This window comes from Rattus norvegicus, chromosome 10 (assembly GCF_021556685.1).
Source record: "Rattus norvegicus strain SHRSP/BbbUtx chromosome 10, alternate assembly SHRSP_T2T, whole genome shotgun sequence".
Classification (NCBI taxonomy): Eukaryota; Metazoa; Chordata; class Mammalia; order Rodentia; family Muridae; genus Rattus; species Rattus norvegicus.
The window spans coordinates 64,649,377-64,668,112 of record NC_141543.1 but is presented as its reverse complement, the minus strand read 5'-3'; the positions used below and the strand labels follow the sequence as shown (position 1 = coordinate 64,668,112).

Here is an 18,736-nt window from a genome sequence, read left to right as displayed (position 1 = left end):
GTTCAATTCTTACACCTGTTTGGTCATGTTTTACTGTAATTTTTAAGGGTTATTATGCTTCCTTTTAAACAGCTTCTACTTTTTTAAATGTGTTGTTCCGTATTTTTTAAGGGAGTTATTTATGTCATTTTTTAAAAGTCCTCTGTAATCATCATGAGATGTAATTTTTTTATCCTAATCTTGTTTTTTCGTTGTTTTGGGATTTCCAGAAATTTCTTTTTTTGGGTGAAGTGGGCTCTTATGATGCTAAGTAGTCTTGGTTTATGTTGCTTAGGTTTACTCTGTTGCCTTTCGCCATCTGGTTGTCTCTTATATTAGCTGGTCTTGCTGTCTCTGAGAGTGGATTAACCCTCCTGTAAGCCTATGTGTCAGCACTCCTGGAGCCCTGCTTTCTCCCATTTTTAATGCCTCATATAGGGAATTTCAGATGAATCTTCACATGAAGCTTACATAGCAGTGTAATGCTACATTACATTGCTGTGTACTTCGCTTTAATTCCTGATCAGAATATTCTGAGTAATTTGAAATTGTATTCACATGTGTTACAGGGAAGTTGATGTATTTAGAAAAGTTAATAAACTATTTAGTGCTTGGTAATATTTTAATATGTCATTTTGAAAGATAAAAGTTTTAAAGTTGCCCCCTTAGACACAAAGTTTAGAGCAGAAAAAAAAAAAAAAAACAAACAGTTTAGGCCCCAGAATTGTATGTTCCAAGAAGCCTCTCCTAGGGCTATAGAATGGATAACTACATTGGCCAGCTCAACAGCTTTCTCCCAGAAACTAGCTGACCATAAATCTTAGAGAACAATCTTGAGAAGCAGGAAACAACTTCTCCTAGGAACTAGCGGACCATGAAGTTAAACAATCTGAAAAGTAGGAGACAGCTTCTCCTAGGAAACAATCTTGGGGGGCAGAGTTCTTCCTTGTGATTTTTCACTGTTATTCTATGACGCCATCCCTGCCCCCTCGGGTTGCGGTTTCTCCCTTTAAATACCTCTTCTCCCAGCCTCTCGGGGTCGAACTCCACTGCCCCTGCGTGGGATACGAGTCTCGACCCCAGTGCACTGGTTGCTATCGATAAACCTCATGTAATTACAACAAGGAAGGTCTTGTGTGAGTTCTTGGGGGGTTGTGTCATCCCGAGACTTGAGTGAGGGTCTCCCCACTCCGGGGGTATTTCAGTTTCATACTTGTATCATATGATGTTGGTAGATGGGTAGTAATGAAGCACTTTAAGATTCTCTGGAATTCAGCACAAGCAATTATGTTGCTTATTAATAGCTTAATCACTATATTAGTGTTTTCTGGCTGTGAAAAAACACCATGACCAATGCTACTTTTATAAAGCACAACATTTAACTGGGGTGACTTACAGTTTCAGCAATTTAGGCCATTATCATCATGGTAGAATGTATGTCATTGTGCATCCATATTTTGTGGAAGGGGAGTCATGAGTTCTATATTTTTTTCTGAAAGCAGAATATCAAGACAGAGACTGTGTTGTACATGCAACCATGAGAAAACTGAATGCTATACTGAGTATAACATAGCTTCCACATATATATGAGATTGCAAGTCCTGCCTCTACCATAACATATTTCTTCTAACAAGACCACACTTCCTATTAATGCCATTCTATACAATCCAAGCATTCCAATACATGAATCAATTGGGTGGGGAGTATACCTATTCAAATCACTAAAATCAGAGAATGAAATATATACATAGTTTAGTTCTTTTTATTGTTCCTTTCTACACCATGATAAATGTGTGTAATTTCCAAGATATAAAAGTACATTGAACTTGATACCTAGAAAATGGCAACTATTGAAATTGTTGGGGAAACAGCAAAAATAGAATTCAGAGTGAAATTAATACCACAGAATTCAAACATTGGAAAAGAAAGAAGATCTAAATTTAATTGAGTTAGGAACATAGAGAAATACAAATGCCTTAGTGTCAAAAGAGGCAGCAAAAAAAAAAAAAAACCTAACACACACACACACAGACAATGTATAAAACAGTCAAATTTGAAACAGTCCAATAACTCTTAAAGAAATAGAGGCAGTTATTAAAAGTCTCCCAACTATAAAAAGTCCAAGACCAGATGGGTTTACTTCAGAATTCTATAAGACCTTCACAGAAGACCAATATTTGGACCAATACTGTCCAAAATATTCCACCAAATAGAAACAGAAGTAACACTACCAAATTCCTTCTTTGAAGCCACACTTATACTTCGACCGAAACCACACAATAACCCAACAAGGAAATAGAACTCAGACCAATTTTCCTTATGAATATCAACAGAAAAATACACAATACAATTCTTGCAAATGAAATCCAAGAACACATCAATGAGTATCCATCATGGTCAAGTAGGCTTCATCCCAAGGATACAAAGATGGTTTAATATATGGAAATCCATCAACATAATCCACTATATAAAAACACAGAAAAAAACCACATGATCATCTCCTTAGATACCGAGAAAGCATTTGACAAATTCAACACTCCTTCATGTTAAAAGATATGGAACCATCAGGAATTCAAGGTAAACAGTAAAAACTATATACAACAAATCAGTAGCCAACATCAAACTAAATGGAGAGAAACTTGAAACAATCCCACTAAAATCAGGTACTAGACAAGCCTGGCCACTTTCTCCCTACTAATTCAACATAGTACTCGAAATCCTAGCCAGAACAATCAGACAACAAAAGGATATACAAGGGATACAATTTGGAAAGGACAAAGTCAAAATATCATTATTTACAGATGATATGATAGTACACTTAAGTGACTCCAGCAGTTCCACCACAGAACTACTAAGCCTGGTAAACAACTTTAGCAATGTTGTGGGATATAAATTTAACTCAAACAAATCAATAACCTTCCTATACTCAAAGGATAAACTGACTGAGAAAGAAATTAGGGAAACAACAACCTTCCCAGTAGTCACAAATTACATAAAACACCTTGGTGTGACTCGAAACAAGCTAGTAAAAGTCTGTATGACAAGAATTTCAAGTCTCCAAAGAAAGAAATTGAAGAAGAGCTCAGAGGTGTAAAGATCTCCCATGCTCATCGATTGGCAGCATTAATATAGTAAAAATGGCCATTTTGCCGAAAGCAATCTACAGATTCATTGCAATCCCTATCAAACATACAACTCAGTTATTCATAGAGTTAGAAAGAACAATTTGCAAATTCATTTGGTATAACAACAAACCACGGATAATAAGATCTACACTCAACAATAACAGAACTTCTGGCGGAATCACCATCCCTGACCTCAAACTGAATTGCAGAGCAATAGTGAAAAAAAATGTATCACCATACACAGAGACAGGCAGGTAGATCAATAGAATAGAAATGAAGATCCAGAAATGAACTCAAACACCTATGGTCACTTGATATTTAACTAATTGTCTAAAACCATCCTGTGAAAAAGAAGATAGCATTTTCAATAAATGGTGCTGGATCAACAGCCAGTCAACATGTAGAAGAATGCAAATTGATCCATTCTTTTTTTTTTTATTAACTTGAGTATTTCTTATATACATTTCAAGTGTTATTCCCTTTCCCGGTTTCCGGGCAAACATCCCCCTCCCCCCTCCCCTTCCTTATGGGTGTTCCCCTCCCAACCCTCCCCCCATTGCCGCCCTCCCCCCATAGTCTAGTTCACTGGGGGTTCAGTCTTAGCAGGACCCAGGGCTTCCCCTTCCACTGGTGCTCTTACTAGGATATTCATTGCTACCTATGGGGTCAGAGTCCAGGGTCAGTCCATGTATAGTCTTTAGGTAGTGGCTTAGTCCCTGGAAGCTCTGGTTGCTTGACATTGTTGTACTTTTGGGGTCTCGAGCCCCTTCAAGCTCTTCCAGTTCTTTCTCTGATTCCTTCAACGGGGGACCTATTCTCAGTTCAGTGGTTTGCTGCTGGCATTCGCCTCTGTATTTGCTGTATTCTGGCTGTGTCTCTCAGGAGCGATCTACATCTGGCTCCTGTCGGTCTGCACTTCTTTGCTTCATCCATCTTGTCTAATTGGGTGGCTGTATATGTATGGGCCACATGTGGGGCAGGCTCTGAATGGGTGTTCCTTCAGTCTCTGTTTTAATCTTTGCCTCTCCCTTCCCTGCCAAGGGTACTCTTTTTCCTCATTTAAAGAAGGAGTGAAGCATTCACATTTTGATCATCCGTCTTGAGTTTCGTTTGTTCTAGGGATCTAGGGTAATTCAAGCATTTGGGCTAATAAAACCCAATCACAGAAAGAAATTGATCCATTCTTATCACCCTGTACAAAGCTCAAGCCCATGTGGATCAAGGATATCCATATAAAACCAGATATACTGAATCTAATGAAGAGAAAATGGTGAAGAGCCTCGAACACATGGCCACTGGGGAAAATTTCCTGAACTGAACAACAATGGCTATGCTCTAAAATCAAGAACAAACAAATGGACTTCATAAAATTGGAAATCTTTTGTAAGGCAAAGCATACTGTCACTATGATAAAATGGCAACCAACAGATAGGGAAATGATCTTTACCAGTCCTACATATTCAATAGAGGGCTAATATCCAATATATACAAAGAACTCAGGAAGTTAGACTCTAGAGAGTCAAATAACCCTACTTTAAAAGGGGTACAGAGCTAAACAAAGAATTCTCAGCTGAGGAATATCAAATGGCTTAGAAGTAACTAAAGAAATGTTCAGGATCCTTAGTCATTAGGGAAATGTAAATCAAAACAACCCTAAGACTCCATCTTACAACATTCAGAATGGCTAAGATCAAAAATTTAGGTGACAACAGATGCTGGCAAAAATGTGGTGAAAGAGGAACACTCTTCCAATGTTGGTAGTTGATACATCCACTCTGTTTTGGGAGCTATGCCCTTAAAACCCTCATTGTTGATGGTAATATTATAGTTAGAGTTAAGTAAGATAAAAATGAAAAAATGCTAGAATGAAAGTATGATGACTGGGTTCATTAAGAGGTCAGGATGCCTAATGATATGACAAACTTGTGACCTTTCTGAGAAACACAACTGGCGGTCAGGATGCCAAATGATATGACAAACTTGTGACATTTCTGACATTCTGCTGACATCAGCCGATTTCCTGACCACAAGAACACTGTGTCCTTGGACTGTATAAATATTTCCCACTTCCCCTCCCTCTGTTACCCCTGCTATGGTACAAATTCAGCCTTGGGAAAAAATTGTTGCCTTAATCAGGCTCTTGTCTTGGTATCCTTCTTCATGTCTCTTGTCCTCCATTCTCTCCTAGATGGTCACCAACCTCCTCTGACTGCCTGGCAGATCAGGGCAACTCTGGAAATCAGTCTGGACTCTCTCAGAAAATTAGACATAGTACTACCTGATGTCCCAACTATACTCCTGGACATATACCGTAAAGATGCTCCAACATATAACAAGGACACATACTCCACTATATTCATAGCAGAGTTATTTATAATAGCCAGAAACAGGACAGAATCCAGATACCTTTCAACAGTGGAGTGTATACAGTAAATGTATTATATCTGCACAATGGAAGACTATTCAGTTATGAAAAACAGTGACTTCATGAAATTCATAGACAAATGAATGGAACTATAAAACATCATCCTGGATGAGGTAACTCAATCACAAAAAATATGCACTCACTAATAAGTGGATATTAGCCCAAAAGCTCGAATTATGAAAGATATAATCCACACATCACATGAAGCCCAAGAAGAAGGACGACCAAAGTGTGGATGCTTCAGTCCTTCTTAAAAGGTGGAACAAAAATAGTCATGGTAGGAGTAATGGATACTAATTTTATAGCAGACACTGAAAGAATTGCCATCTAGGGACTGCCCCAACTGGGGATCTGGTCCATACACATAGAGTCACCAAACTCAGACAATATTGCTGATGCCAACAAGTGCATGCTGACAGAGCCTGATATAGCTATCTCCTGAGAGGCTCAGCCAGAGTATAACAAATCCAGAGTCGAAAGCTAGCAGCAAATTATTGAACTGAGAACCATGTCACCATTAGAGAAATTAGAGAAAGGATTAAAGAACCTGAAGGGGCTTGCAACCCCATAAGAACAACAAGGCCAACCAACCTGAGCTCCCAGGAACTAAATCACTACCCAAAGAGTACACATGGACAGACTCAGGGCTCCAGTTGCATATGTAGGAGAGGATGGCTTTGTTGGGCACGAATGGGAGAAGAAGTCCTTGGTCCTGCCATGCCTGGATCCCCACTGTAGGGGAATGTCAGGGCTGCATGGTGGGAAGGTGTGCATGGTTGGGGAGGGGTACACCCTCATAGAAGAAGGGAGATGATAATGGGAAAGGCATGTTATGGACAGGGCACTGGGAAAGGGGATAATATTTGAAATGTAAATTACAAAAAATACAATAAAAATAATAAAATATAAGATAGATGAAGCTAAGAAGTGCATGATGATAGGAACTGGATATAGATCTCTTCTGAGAGACAAAGTCAGGACATGTCAAATACAGAGGTAAATGACAGCAACAAACCACTGAGCGGAGAACAGGACCCCCATTGGAGGAATTAAAGGACTGAAAGAGCTGAGGGGGCTTGCATCCCCATAATAAGAACAATGCAACCAACCAGAGCTTCCAGGGACTAAACTACTACCCAAAGACTATACATGGACCGACCCAGGGCTCCAACTGCATAGGTAGCAGTGAATAGCCTTGTTGGGGCACCAGTGGAAGGGGAATCCCTTGGTCCTGCAAGGCTGGACCCCCAGTGTAGGGGATTCTTGGGGGGTTGGTAATGGGGGTTGGATTGGGAGGGGAACACTCATATAGAAGAGGAGCTGGAGGGGTTATGGGGCTGCTGGAGAGGAAAACGGGAAAGGGAATAACGTTTGAAATGTAAATAAGAAATACTCGATTTAATGAAAGTAGAAAAATAATAAAAGATAAAAAATAAAAGCATATATCAAAAGTTGTAAAAAAGAAGAAAAACATCACGCTGATTTTGAAAGAATTAAAAAGAAATCATTATCATGCTTAAAATTCAGAAACTCTGTGTAACTCACAAGGATAAGAAATTAAAGAAGTGGTATTCTATGTGTGTCAAGAGAATTTAGAGAGTAACAGAAGAACAACTCCATTCCCAGAAATTGATAGTCTCTTTCCAAACAGCATTTACATCTCTTCAGTGGTTTTTAAACAGCTTGTCCTTAATTTACTAAATCCTAACCTGGATAACACATAAACCCTGTTCATTTCATAAACAGTCAAAATGCTAATTATGCATCTGATTTTCTCTTTTTTACACCTTCCCACTAAGTACTTTAAGGAGTGATCTGTGAATATCATCTGCCTCCCTGTCAGTGATTTGAATAATTATCTGTATATAGGTCCTGGGTAATTGCACAAGATCAGGATTCCTTAAGGATGCAGAGGCCCTTGGGTACCTTGGGTCCGTAGATGGCTAGAAGGGGACATGTAAGAAGGTGTTGACTGATGAGGGTGCTTTTTCCTGTGCTGATAATGAATAAAGGTGACAGGGTCTGGAGCAGGAACTATAATACACCTTTCGTCATCATAGATAAATTATTAGGAAGAACCGTACTGTCCTCCAAACTACAGGTCTTTCACTTACAGTTTTATGATGGCGTGACTGGCAGTTTTCAGGTATAATATTCTTCACCATGTTTATACTTTGGAAAACTTTGAGTTATTTTAGTAATATGTTGCTCCACAGTTACATCAATAATAATTTTGTTAATGATGGGCTTTATTACATTTACTTACTGGCATTTTTCCCATTTCAACCTAATAATGGGGCAATGCTGGAGTGTTTGTGCCTTCTTTTAGTAGGTCTGTAGCTTTGGTAGATTAGTAAACTTTGAAGATACCTTCTGTAAAAAGAGCTCAAAAGTCTACAACTTCAAGTTGTGCATGTACTTGCTCATTACTGGAATCCATGGACAAGAGTAGGACACATTACCTTAGTGTCCTTGTATAAAATGGAGTATCAACTTGAAAACCAGAGTCAGTGTGTTCAGAGGATTCCAGGTGAGCTGTTCATATAATGAGTGCTAGATCTATATCCATGGACAGTCTTCTATGCTATTCAGGTAAAAATTGTGAGTTTTACAATTGTAAAAATAAAGTCTACTAGGTCCACAACACATAGCGATCTTTGCTTTGTAATCTCTATCTGTAAGCCTACAATAAACCATGGTCGCCACTCATTCACAGACCATAAATACGTCTCAGCAGTTAGGTGTACAATTTCCCTTATATTAGTCTCAGTTTTCTGTTTTTTCTATTAACTGTTTACACAAGACTTGTCACATTTTGAAATGTCAGAGTTACTACATTCTAATATGTTAATAACTATTTTAAAAATTAAAAATATTAAAATACCTTCATAGACATAGTTCCAACTATAAGATGACCAAAGCTGATTTTATGACTTAGATCAATTCCCATACAAACTCTTTGGTTACTTATGGATATCTGAACATTAAATTAAGGGAGGAATTAAAATGAACTGATACTTTCTAATATGTTCATTGTATTTATTTTCCTACATCATTATCAGCAGAATCATATTAATATGTATATGAATATCATATGAATATGAGTATAGTAGAATCATACGAAGCATAAAATATTAGTTATTAATATTATTAAAAAGTGCATTGCTCTTTGCATTTTTGAATAAGTTCAATACATACACAATTGCATCTCTCCAGTCAATAACAGAGCATAAAATTTCATGTTAAAAGGTTAAGTTTAGTGACTTTATATCCTTAGGAAATTGAAGAAGAGTAACTTTATGGATTTAATATAAATTTTTTCTTATACTTGAGCACAGGTCTCAGTCAGGAATGAAAGAAATAGTAATGTCAATGCATTTTTCTTGTCAGAAGCAATTAAATGTATTAAGTCAAACTGGAATAGTAGAAAATGCTAAAGCAACATGATTATAAAGACAATATATGGGGTTGGGGATTTAGCTCAGTGGTAGAGTACTTGCCTAGGAAGTGCAAGGTCCCCAGCTCCGAAAAAAAAGGAAAAAAAATAAAGACAATATATATCAATGTAGAAACAATTACTTTAATGAGAGTAAGATTGATTACTGTAGAATATACAACATACCATGTATGTCTCAAACTATACCACTTTTTGTTGAAATGTGGATATGGTTGTTGGCAGGAGAAACATCAGAATGTATAGGATTTGGTTTGTGTTTCATGCTCTACTAATGCCAACTGAGGAAAGAAATAGACCAAGATTATTGCATGACATCGTGAGGTAAAGAATATAAAAACTAAAGAATGTGAGCAATAAAAGAATCTTCTTCTAAATAAGCAAATGAGAAAAAGAAGTGGAATTGATCTATGATCTCATTAAGGCTCAATGAATGGGAGTTTAAGGAAATGTAACTTTCTTTTTCTTAAAGTCATTGGTGGCATGACTGGAAACAACCAAACTTTGATCTTGGAGTTCCTCCTCCTGGGTCTGCCCATCCCATCAGAGTATCATCTCCTGTTCTATGCCCTATTCCTGGCCATGTACCTCACCACCATCCTGGGAAACCTGCTAATCATTGTCCTTGTTCGACTGGACTCTCATCTCCACATGCCCATGTACTTGTTTCTCAGCAACTTGTCCTTCTCTGATCTCTGCTTTTCCTCTGTCACAATGCCCAAATTGCTTCAGAACATGCAGGGCCAAGTACCATTTATATCCTATGCAGGCTGCTTGACACAAATGTACTTCCTCATGGTGTTTGCAGACATGGAAAACTTCCTTCTTGTGGTCATGGCCTATGACCGCTATGTAGCCATCTGCTTTCCCTTGCATCACACCAGCATCATGAGCACCAAGCTCTGTGCTTCACTAGTGCTACTACTATGGATGCTGACAACATCCCATGCCCTGCTGCATACCCTACTCATGGCTAGATTATCTTTTTGTGAGAAGAATGTGATTCTCCACTTTTTCTGTGACATTTCTGCCCTTCTGAAGTTGTCCTGTTCAGACACTTACGTTGATGAGATGATGATATATATCTTGGGTGGACTCATCAGTATTATTCCATTCCTACTTATTGTTATGTCCTATATATGGATTTTCTTCTCCATTTTCAAGTTTCCGTCTATTCAAGACATCCACAAGGTCTTCTCCACCTGTTGTTCCCATCTATCTGTTGTGACCTTGTTTTATGGGACAATTTTTGGTCTCTACTTATGTCCATCAGGTAATAATTCTACTGTGAAGGAGATTGCCATGGCTATGATGTACACAGTGGTGACTCCCATGCTGAACCCCTTCATCTACAGCCTGAGGAACAGAGATGTGAAAAGGACCCTAATAAGAGTCATCTGCATTAAGAAAATCTCTCTATAATGGCAGTACTTGGGATTGTTATCTAATTTTATGTAATAAATGTATTGATGCTAATATTTTATATCAGATATTGTCCCTCATCATAGAACCTACAGGGAAGTCTATGCTACAATACATGAAGGAGAAGAGGTTTGTTGCAATTGTAAAAGTAGAAACGATTGTTTTTGATATCTGTCTACAATGTCCTCCTTACCTTGCATGTGCAATCCTGGAAATTCACAGGAGATGAGCTACTGCATAATATGAACTCTATTCCCTTACATTGCTGCAAAATTTTATCACATTACCCTGATTTCTGTGTTCATGTGTATGTCATGTGAAATAGTTTAATTAATGGATTTATGACACTGGATAACAACAAAATTTCTTCACCAGCAATCTTTTTTTCTAGCCTTGCTTACAGGTTCTCTCATATTGATTTTGACATTTCAGTTTTCTCTTAACTCCCTGTATACTTTCTACCCATTTATATTTTCTGAGTAATCTTGACCCTGAACACATTTCTTAGAATCATTTTGTACAATTCTCATTTTACTTTGTCTTAATTTGGAATTGATTTATAACTAGGGATCATTTAATTTTCTTCTCTAACATGAGGGAAAGAAGAAAGAAAAAGTTGGTAATTTTTCATGTGTATTCATTTATTACATCATAAAACTCCATTTCTAGTGAATTGCTTTTTTTAAAAAATCCTGGTGCCAATGTCAAAGAGATAGGGAAATTTCTGTTTCATAGCCTGAAGATTATGAAGATGAGAATTAATGACTTCTCATCTCACATGAAGGGGCAATGTTTGTATGAGACCATAGAACAGTTCCACTTTTTTGTCTCATTACTGTACAAAGAAGAATTTTTCTTTTTTTATAATTTTAGAGTATGGTATATAATAACCTTGGTTTATGCATTTCCACAGTTTTCCTTTGTATTTAACCTGTTGTCAGGAATAAACTCTGAAATTTCATTGCCACAGTTTAATAGATTTATGAGGTACATGACAGAATTATTTAAATTAATTCTGTTTCCTCTTCATGTGAAATACAATGTTTAAAAGGGAGAAAATTTTATATTCTATAGCAATAACATTATGCATAATAGCTATATAATGAATTCAAAAGCTTTGCTGAGCAATACAAAGAAATACCAAAGTGGCACAATATAGTCTAAAACATCTGAATATTTAAATATTTTCAAAAATTTAACTTACACATAAAAATGTCTTAACAATAATATAATGTGATGGAAACCATATGCATAGTTGAAGATGGACTATGTGGGAATGGAGTGGTAAGGAAAAAAGAGGTTAACAGAAAAATTGATGTTAAAAATCAAGTCAGGTGTGATAATATGCCTGTGATCCCAGCACACATGCAGCTCAGGCAGCATCATCAATGTAAATGTGGGGCCAGCCCAGCTGCACAGGGTGACTCTGTAAATCAGCTTCACTGCACAATGAAACCAGGTGAAGTTAGCCTTGCTCACTGCACAGTGTAACCCATGATGTCAGCCTGAGATGCAAAGTGAGATCCTATGAGATTAGCCTGAGATGAAGAGTGAGACCTTTTTGGTATGGAACTCCCAAAAGAGCCTGTGAAATATTGAGCATAAAGTTACCATATGAATGAGAAGTTATTTGCCTGGACACATAGCTACAACAAGTTGTGGGGTTCAAATAATTGGTTTTGTTTTCATTATTCATGCAAATACAATTTATGATGATCACATATAGAATGATTAGTCAAATGACGATCAGATAAATAAAATGTATTATACTCATACAACGGAACATTATTCAATCATGAAAATGAGTGAATTATTAGTGCATGCAACTGTATAGTTTAATTTACATACAAGGCAAATGTAAAGAGCAGATATTTCATAGTGAAATTTCATTCAAAAGGTCATGGACTTCTTTACATTTATGTTTTGCCATTGGTTAATCCTGAGTCACAGAAATGTTCAATGGCTGAGACTGTGATATGTATTCATGGATGGGATCTGATCTGGACCATCCCTCCTCCAAGGCTCAGAAGGCATCATGGAAGAAGAGGTAGAAAGATTGGAAGAGGAGGAGGAGGGAGTGAAGAACTGTGAGATGCTGAACTCTGGTGATGTCAAAACTGTTACAAACGTATACTTACAGGGATGGTGGTCACTTGAACAAAACTCCAAGATCAAGCCAGTTAAAATGTCCAGTTGGATCAATTCAGACCAAGTTTACATTCTATTCCTAGATGAAGAGCTATGGGCAATTGACGTTTGCAAAGAGAGTAAGCATTCTTGTTCTGCAATGTTGAGCTCCCAGATGGGTTTTCCAATCCTAAGTGTTCATTCCTAGATGCATATACATGCAGGGAATGCTAAATAAGCTCAGTAAGTTATGTGCATGTGTAACAACATAGATTTAAGAACAGGAAGCTCTGAATTTCGGATAGGTGCCAGATACAGTAGGAGTATTACAGAAGAATGGAAGAGAAGGGGTGATGCAATTGTATTTTAAAATTGAAATTATCCAGCATGGAAGTGCAAGGAGATCCTAATTCTCCACTCCTGGCTGAGGAGCTCTTGGAAATTTACAGTTGCTTGGAGAGGGAGAGTCTCTTTTTCTGTGGAGGGGGTAGACATTGTCAGGTTGCCCACATACCATTTTATAACCCCCAGCCATGTACATATGGGCAACACTAATTGGACTATGAGTTATGAAATAATGCTAATAATGATAATGTATTAACAATAATTACTAATAATTATTATTAACAGCAATGACCTTAGTTTATAAGAGATATGTACTGGGTAAGAGGGCAAAGTTTGGAGAGAAGGTACTGTGAAAGACATGGTGAAAGTTGATTGTATGTAGCTAAGAAGTTTGAAATTAATACAAATAGATCTTTGAGAGAACAATAAAATTTCACAAAACTCAGAAGCTTTAAAATATTCAAGTTCTATAACTGTCTACGTCTGTATGTACACATAATGTACATTTAATGTATATGTAGTTTATATCTACATGTGATGTGCATGTAGTTTATATGTTTGTATATGCATATACTTAACACATACAAATATGTTCATATTTGTATCTCTGTCTCTATCTCTTTCTCTATCTCTATCTCTATCTCTATATCTATATTTATCTAGGAAAGGGCACAACAATCAAGTGAATTTTCTGGGAAAGTCTCGCCATTTAGCATAGCTGTGATGGGTGTACTCTGAAGAGGCACAGCTACAGAGACTTTGACCCAGTCTTTCCTTTGCTGCTTATGTGCCTTTCATACAACTATTACTTAGCCCAATGATTCCTGGACATCAGCCCTATTGGACAAATTTCCTGTAGTTCAACATGAAGCTGTGGTTTCAAGAATTAATGCTGTTTAGATGAATAAATGATGTTATAGAATTCCTGATTAGATTCAAATATTTTAGAATGAATGTTTGGGAAGATAATGTTAAGTTTTTTCCCAAAAAAAGATGGAATAGAGTTAGAATAAAGAATAGAATGTTATTCTCTTCATAGAATAATAAGTAAAAACTGCATAGTACTTAACACAATGAGCTTTCATAAATTGCATCAAGATAAAAAATGGGTTTGGGACAGATTTTTGATCAAGAAAAAAATGTTCATTCTAGGTCAGGGCCAAAGATGAAGACACAGGTGTGCACTATGATAAAGCAAGAGCCTATGAAACTGTTGCTTTGAACTTATAATGAGTTTATAGAATGAAACAGTGCTTTAAATTTACTATGGACAACATGTTTAACTCCTTTTTTGGGTAAAGTTTTATCCATTTCAAAAATTTAAAAAATTGCTTTCTTACATAGATTACAAAAAGCTGAGAGTAAAAATAAAGGTATGGTGTAGCCCTTTTCTCCTTCATCCACTGTGCATAAGTCTCTGTGCATGCCTGACTCTGACATCTCTGTCTCTCTCTCCTACTCTGTCTGCGTATCTGCCCCCCTTTCTTTCTCCCTGGCTCAGGAAAAGTTAACAAACACTGAGCTTCGTCTCTGGCCCATGAATTGAAGAATAAGGTGTTTAAATTACCACCTGTTGTTCTTTTCTTGTTTATTTTTTAATCAAATTATTTTATTTATATACATCCAAAAGTTGCCCCCTTTATAGTCCCCCCTCCCTGAGTTCTTCACTCCCCGACTCACTACCTCTTCGAGGGTGCTTCCCCACCTGCTTACCCACTCCTCCTCATCCCCACCAGCATCCCTTTTCCCTGGGTTTTAGTTTCCACAGGATTGAATGCATCTTCTCCCCCTGAGGCTGGACAAGGCTGTCCTCTCCTACCTATATGCCCAAGGCCACAGATTAGCCTGCGTATGCTCTTTGGTTTTTGGCTTAGTCTTTGGGAGTTTTGAGGGGTCTGGAATTGTTGAAATTGATGTTCTTCCTATGGGGTTGCAATCCCCCTCAGCTCCTTCAGTCTTTCTCCTTACTTTCCATGTGGATTCCTCACCTTAATCCAATGGTTGGCTTAATATATCAACATTTGTGTCAGTCAGCTGCTGGTACAGACTCTAATAGGACCACCATCCCAGACTCCTGTCTGTAAGCACAATATGCCCTCAGTAATAGTGTCAGGTTTGCTGTGGTGCATGGGATGAATCCCAAGTTTGGCCAGTCACTGTGTGGTCTTTCTTTCAGTCTCTGCTCCATTTTTATCTTTGCATTTCTTTTAGACTGGAACAGATATGTGTTAAAATTTTTGAAGATGGGGAAGGTCCCTTACCTCAACAGGAGGCCATGTCTATCTAATGGAGGTGGTCTCCTCAGGTTCCATCCCTGTACTGTTGGCCATTTCACCTAATGTCATCCCCACTGAGTCCTGGTGGCCTCTCAACCCCAGTTCTCTCGGACTTTCTGGAGGTTCCCTCTGTGCCCTCCTGTCTCTCCCATATTTGTTTCTGCCCCCTTTCATCATCTTCCCTTCCCTCTCACACACAAGTACCTCCTTCCTTCTGTTTCCCATGATTATTTTCTTTCTGCTTCTAAGTGGGTTTGAGGTATCCACTTGGGGGTCTTCATTCTTGTTAAGCTTCCTATCGTCTGTGAGTTGTTTCATGGCACTCTGAAATTTTTGGCTAATATCCACTTATCATGGAGCACATACCAAGCATGTACTTTTGGGCCTGGGTTACTTCACTCAGGGTGATATTTTCTAGTTCCATCCATTTGCCTGCAGCAATTATGATGTCCTTGTTTTTAATAACTGAATAGTATCCCATTGTATAAATCAAGCATATTTTCTGTATTCCTTATTTGACTGAGGGATAAGTGGGTTTTTTCAGATTCTGGCTATCACAAATAAGTCATTATAAACATAATAGAGCATGTGTGCTTGTGGTATGGTGGAGCACCTTTTTATGTTTATTCCCAGGAGAACTATAGCTGGGTCTCCAGGTAGAACTATTTGCAGTTTTCTGAGGAACTGTCAGATTGATTTCCAGAGTGTTCCTACCAGTTTCCTTTCCCATTCACAATGGAGGAGCATTTTTTTCTTTCTCCACTTTCTTGCCAGCACATGCTCTCACTTGTGTTTTTGATCCTAGTCATTCTAAATGGTATAAGGTGGAATCTCAGGGTCATTTTGATTTTCATTTTCCTGATGACTTAGTAGGTTGAATATTTTTTAAGTGCTTTGAAGTTATGGAAGAATCCTCTATTGAGAATTTTGTTTAGCTCATTTTTAAATTAGGTTATTTTGTCTTATGGAGTCTAAAATCTTGAGTTCTTTGTATATATTGGATATTAGACCTCTATTGGATGTAGGATTGGTAAAGATCTTTTCCCAATCTGTTGGCTGCCTTTTTGTCCTAATGGAAGTGTCCTTTGCCTTGCAGAAGCTTTTCAGTTTTATAAAGTTCCATTCGTTAATTCTTGATCTTAGAGCATAAGCCATTGGGTTTTGTTCAGGAAATTTTCCTCAGTGCTCATGTGTTTGGAGTATCTGGTTTTATGTGGAGGTCCTTGATCTACTTGAATTTGAGCTTTGTACAGGGTAATAAGAATGGATTGATTTGCATTCTTCTACATGCTGACTGCCAGTTGAACTAGAAGCATTTGTTGAAAATGCTGTTATTTATCCACTAGATGATTTTAGGTCTTGTGCCAAAGATGAAGTGACCATAGGTGTGTAGGTTCATTTCTGGGTCTTCAATTATATTCCATTAATCTACTTGCCTGCCTCTGTACTAATACCACACAGTTTTTGTCACTATTGTTCTGTAATACAGCTTGAGGTCAGGGATGATGATTCATCCATAAGTTCTTTTTTTTGTTGTTGAGGATAATTTTTGCTGTCCTTGGTTTTTTTGTTATTCCACATGGATTTGCAATTTTTCTCTTTATAAATCTATGAAGAATTGAGTTAGAAATTTTATGGGGATTGCATTGAATCTGTAAATTGCTTCTATCAAGATGACCACTTTTACTATATTGATCCTGCCAACACATGAGCATGGAAGATCTTTCCATCTTCTGAGATCTTTAATTTTTTTCTTCAGAGACTTGCAGTTCTTGTCATACAGATCTTTCACTTTCTTGGTTAGAGTCACATGAAGGTATTTTATATTATTTGGAACTATTGTTAAGGGTGTTGTTTCCCTAATTTGTTTCTCAGCCTGTTTATCTTTTGAGTAAAGGAAAGCTACTGGTTTGATTGAGTTAATTTTATAACCAGGAACTTTGCTGAAGTAGTTTATCAGGTTTAGGAGTACACAAAACAAAGAAAGATATTAAAAGCAGTAAGGGAAAAAGTTTAAGTAACATATAAAGGCAGACCTATCAGAATCACACCAGACTTCTCACCAGAGACTATGAAAGCCAGAAGATCCTGGGCAGATGTCATAGAGACCGTAAGAGAAATTGATCCATTCTTATTGCCCTGAACTGAAGATGCTAAACTCCAGAGAATCAAATAACTCTGTTAAAAATAGGGTACAGAGCAAAACAAAGAATTCTCAGCTGGGGAATATCAAATGGCTGAGAAGTACAGAAAGAAATATCGAACATCCGTAGTCATCTGGGAAATGCAAATCAAACCAACCCTGAGATTCCACCTCATACCTGTCAGAATGGCGAAGATCACAAATTCAGGTTACAACAGATGCTGGTGAAGATGTGGAGAAAGAGGAACATTCCTCCATGATTGTGGTGCTTTGGAACCTGAGGTTCTCCATTGAGATATCTGGCCCAGCTAGGTGTGTGGATGAGGGAAAAAGAACTCAGGCAGGGAGGGGGCACTGCTTCTGCTGCCTTTCCTGCTGTTCCTGCTCTTTCTACCCCTGATGATTTGGGTATATGCCCAGGAGTGGTATAGCTTGGTCATCGGGTAATACAATGTCCAATTTTCTGAGGAAACTCAAGACTGATTTCAAGAGTGGTTGTACCAGCTTATGATCACACCAACAATGGAGGAGCGGTCCTCTTTCTCCACATTTTTACCACTATCTGTTATTGCCTGAGTTTTTGATCATAGACATTCTGACTGGTGTGAAGTGGAGTCTCAGGCTTGTTTTGATTTGCATTTCCCAGTTTACTAAGGATGTTGAACATTTCTTTAGGTACTTCTCAGCCATTCAATATTCCTCAGCTGAGAATTCTTTGTTTAGTTCTGTACCCCATCTTAATAGGGTTATTTGGCTCTCTGGAGTCTGACTTCTTGAGTTCTTTGTACATATTGGATATTAGCCCTCTATTGGATGTAGGATTGGTAAAGATATTTTCCCAATCTCTTGATTGCTGCTTTGACCTAATGACAGTGTCCTTTGCCTTACAGAAGGTTTGCAGTTTTATGAGGTCCCATCTGTCAATTCTTGGTGTTTGTTCAGGAAATTTTTCCCAGTGCTCGTCTTCTAGGCTCTTCCCTACTCTTACTTCTATTAGTTTGAGTGTAACTGGTTTTATGTGGGGGTCTGTGATCCACTTGGACTTAAATTTTGTACAGGGCAATAAGAATGGATTGATTTGCATTCTTCTACATGTTGACTTCCAGTTGTGCCTTCACCATTTGTTGAAAATGCTATCTTTTTTCCCCTGGATGGTTTTAGCACCTTGTCAAAGATCATGTGACCATAGGTGTGTGGGTTCATTTCTAGCTCTTCAATTTTATTCCATTGATCTACCTTCCTGTCTCTGAACTGATACCATACAGTTTCTACCACCATTGCTCTGTAATACAGCTTGTGGTTAGAGACGGTAATTCCCATAGAAGTTCTTTTCTTGTTGAGAACAGTTTTCACCATCCTGGAGTTTTGTTATTCCTAATGAATTTGCAAATGCTCTTTCTAACTCTAAGAAGAATTGAGTTGGAGTTTTGATGTGGATTG

At 37.8% G+C, this 18,736-nt stretch overlaps 1 protein-coding gene across 1 annotated transcript; it reads left to right on the top strand.

Annotated features, from left to right (window-relative positions):
* The first annotated feature begins 9,466 nt into the window (after positions 1-9,466).
* Or1e35 (olfactory receptor family 1 subfamily E member 35) lies at positions 9,467-10,405 on the top strand. Its single transcript, NM_001408682.1, is given in 1 exon segment — positions 9,467-10,405. A coding segment is annotated over 1 exon segment (939 nt).
* The last annotated feature ends 8,331 nt before the right edge of the window (positions 10,406-18,736 follow it).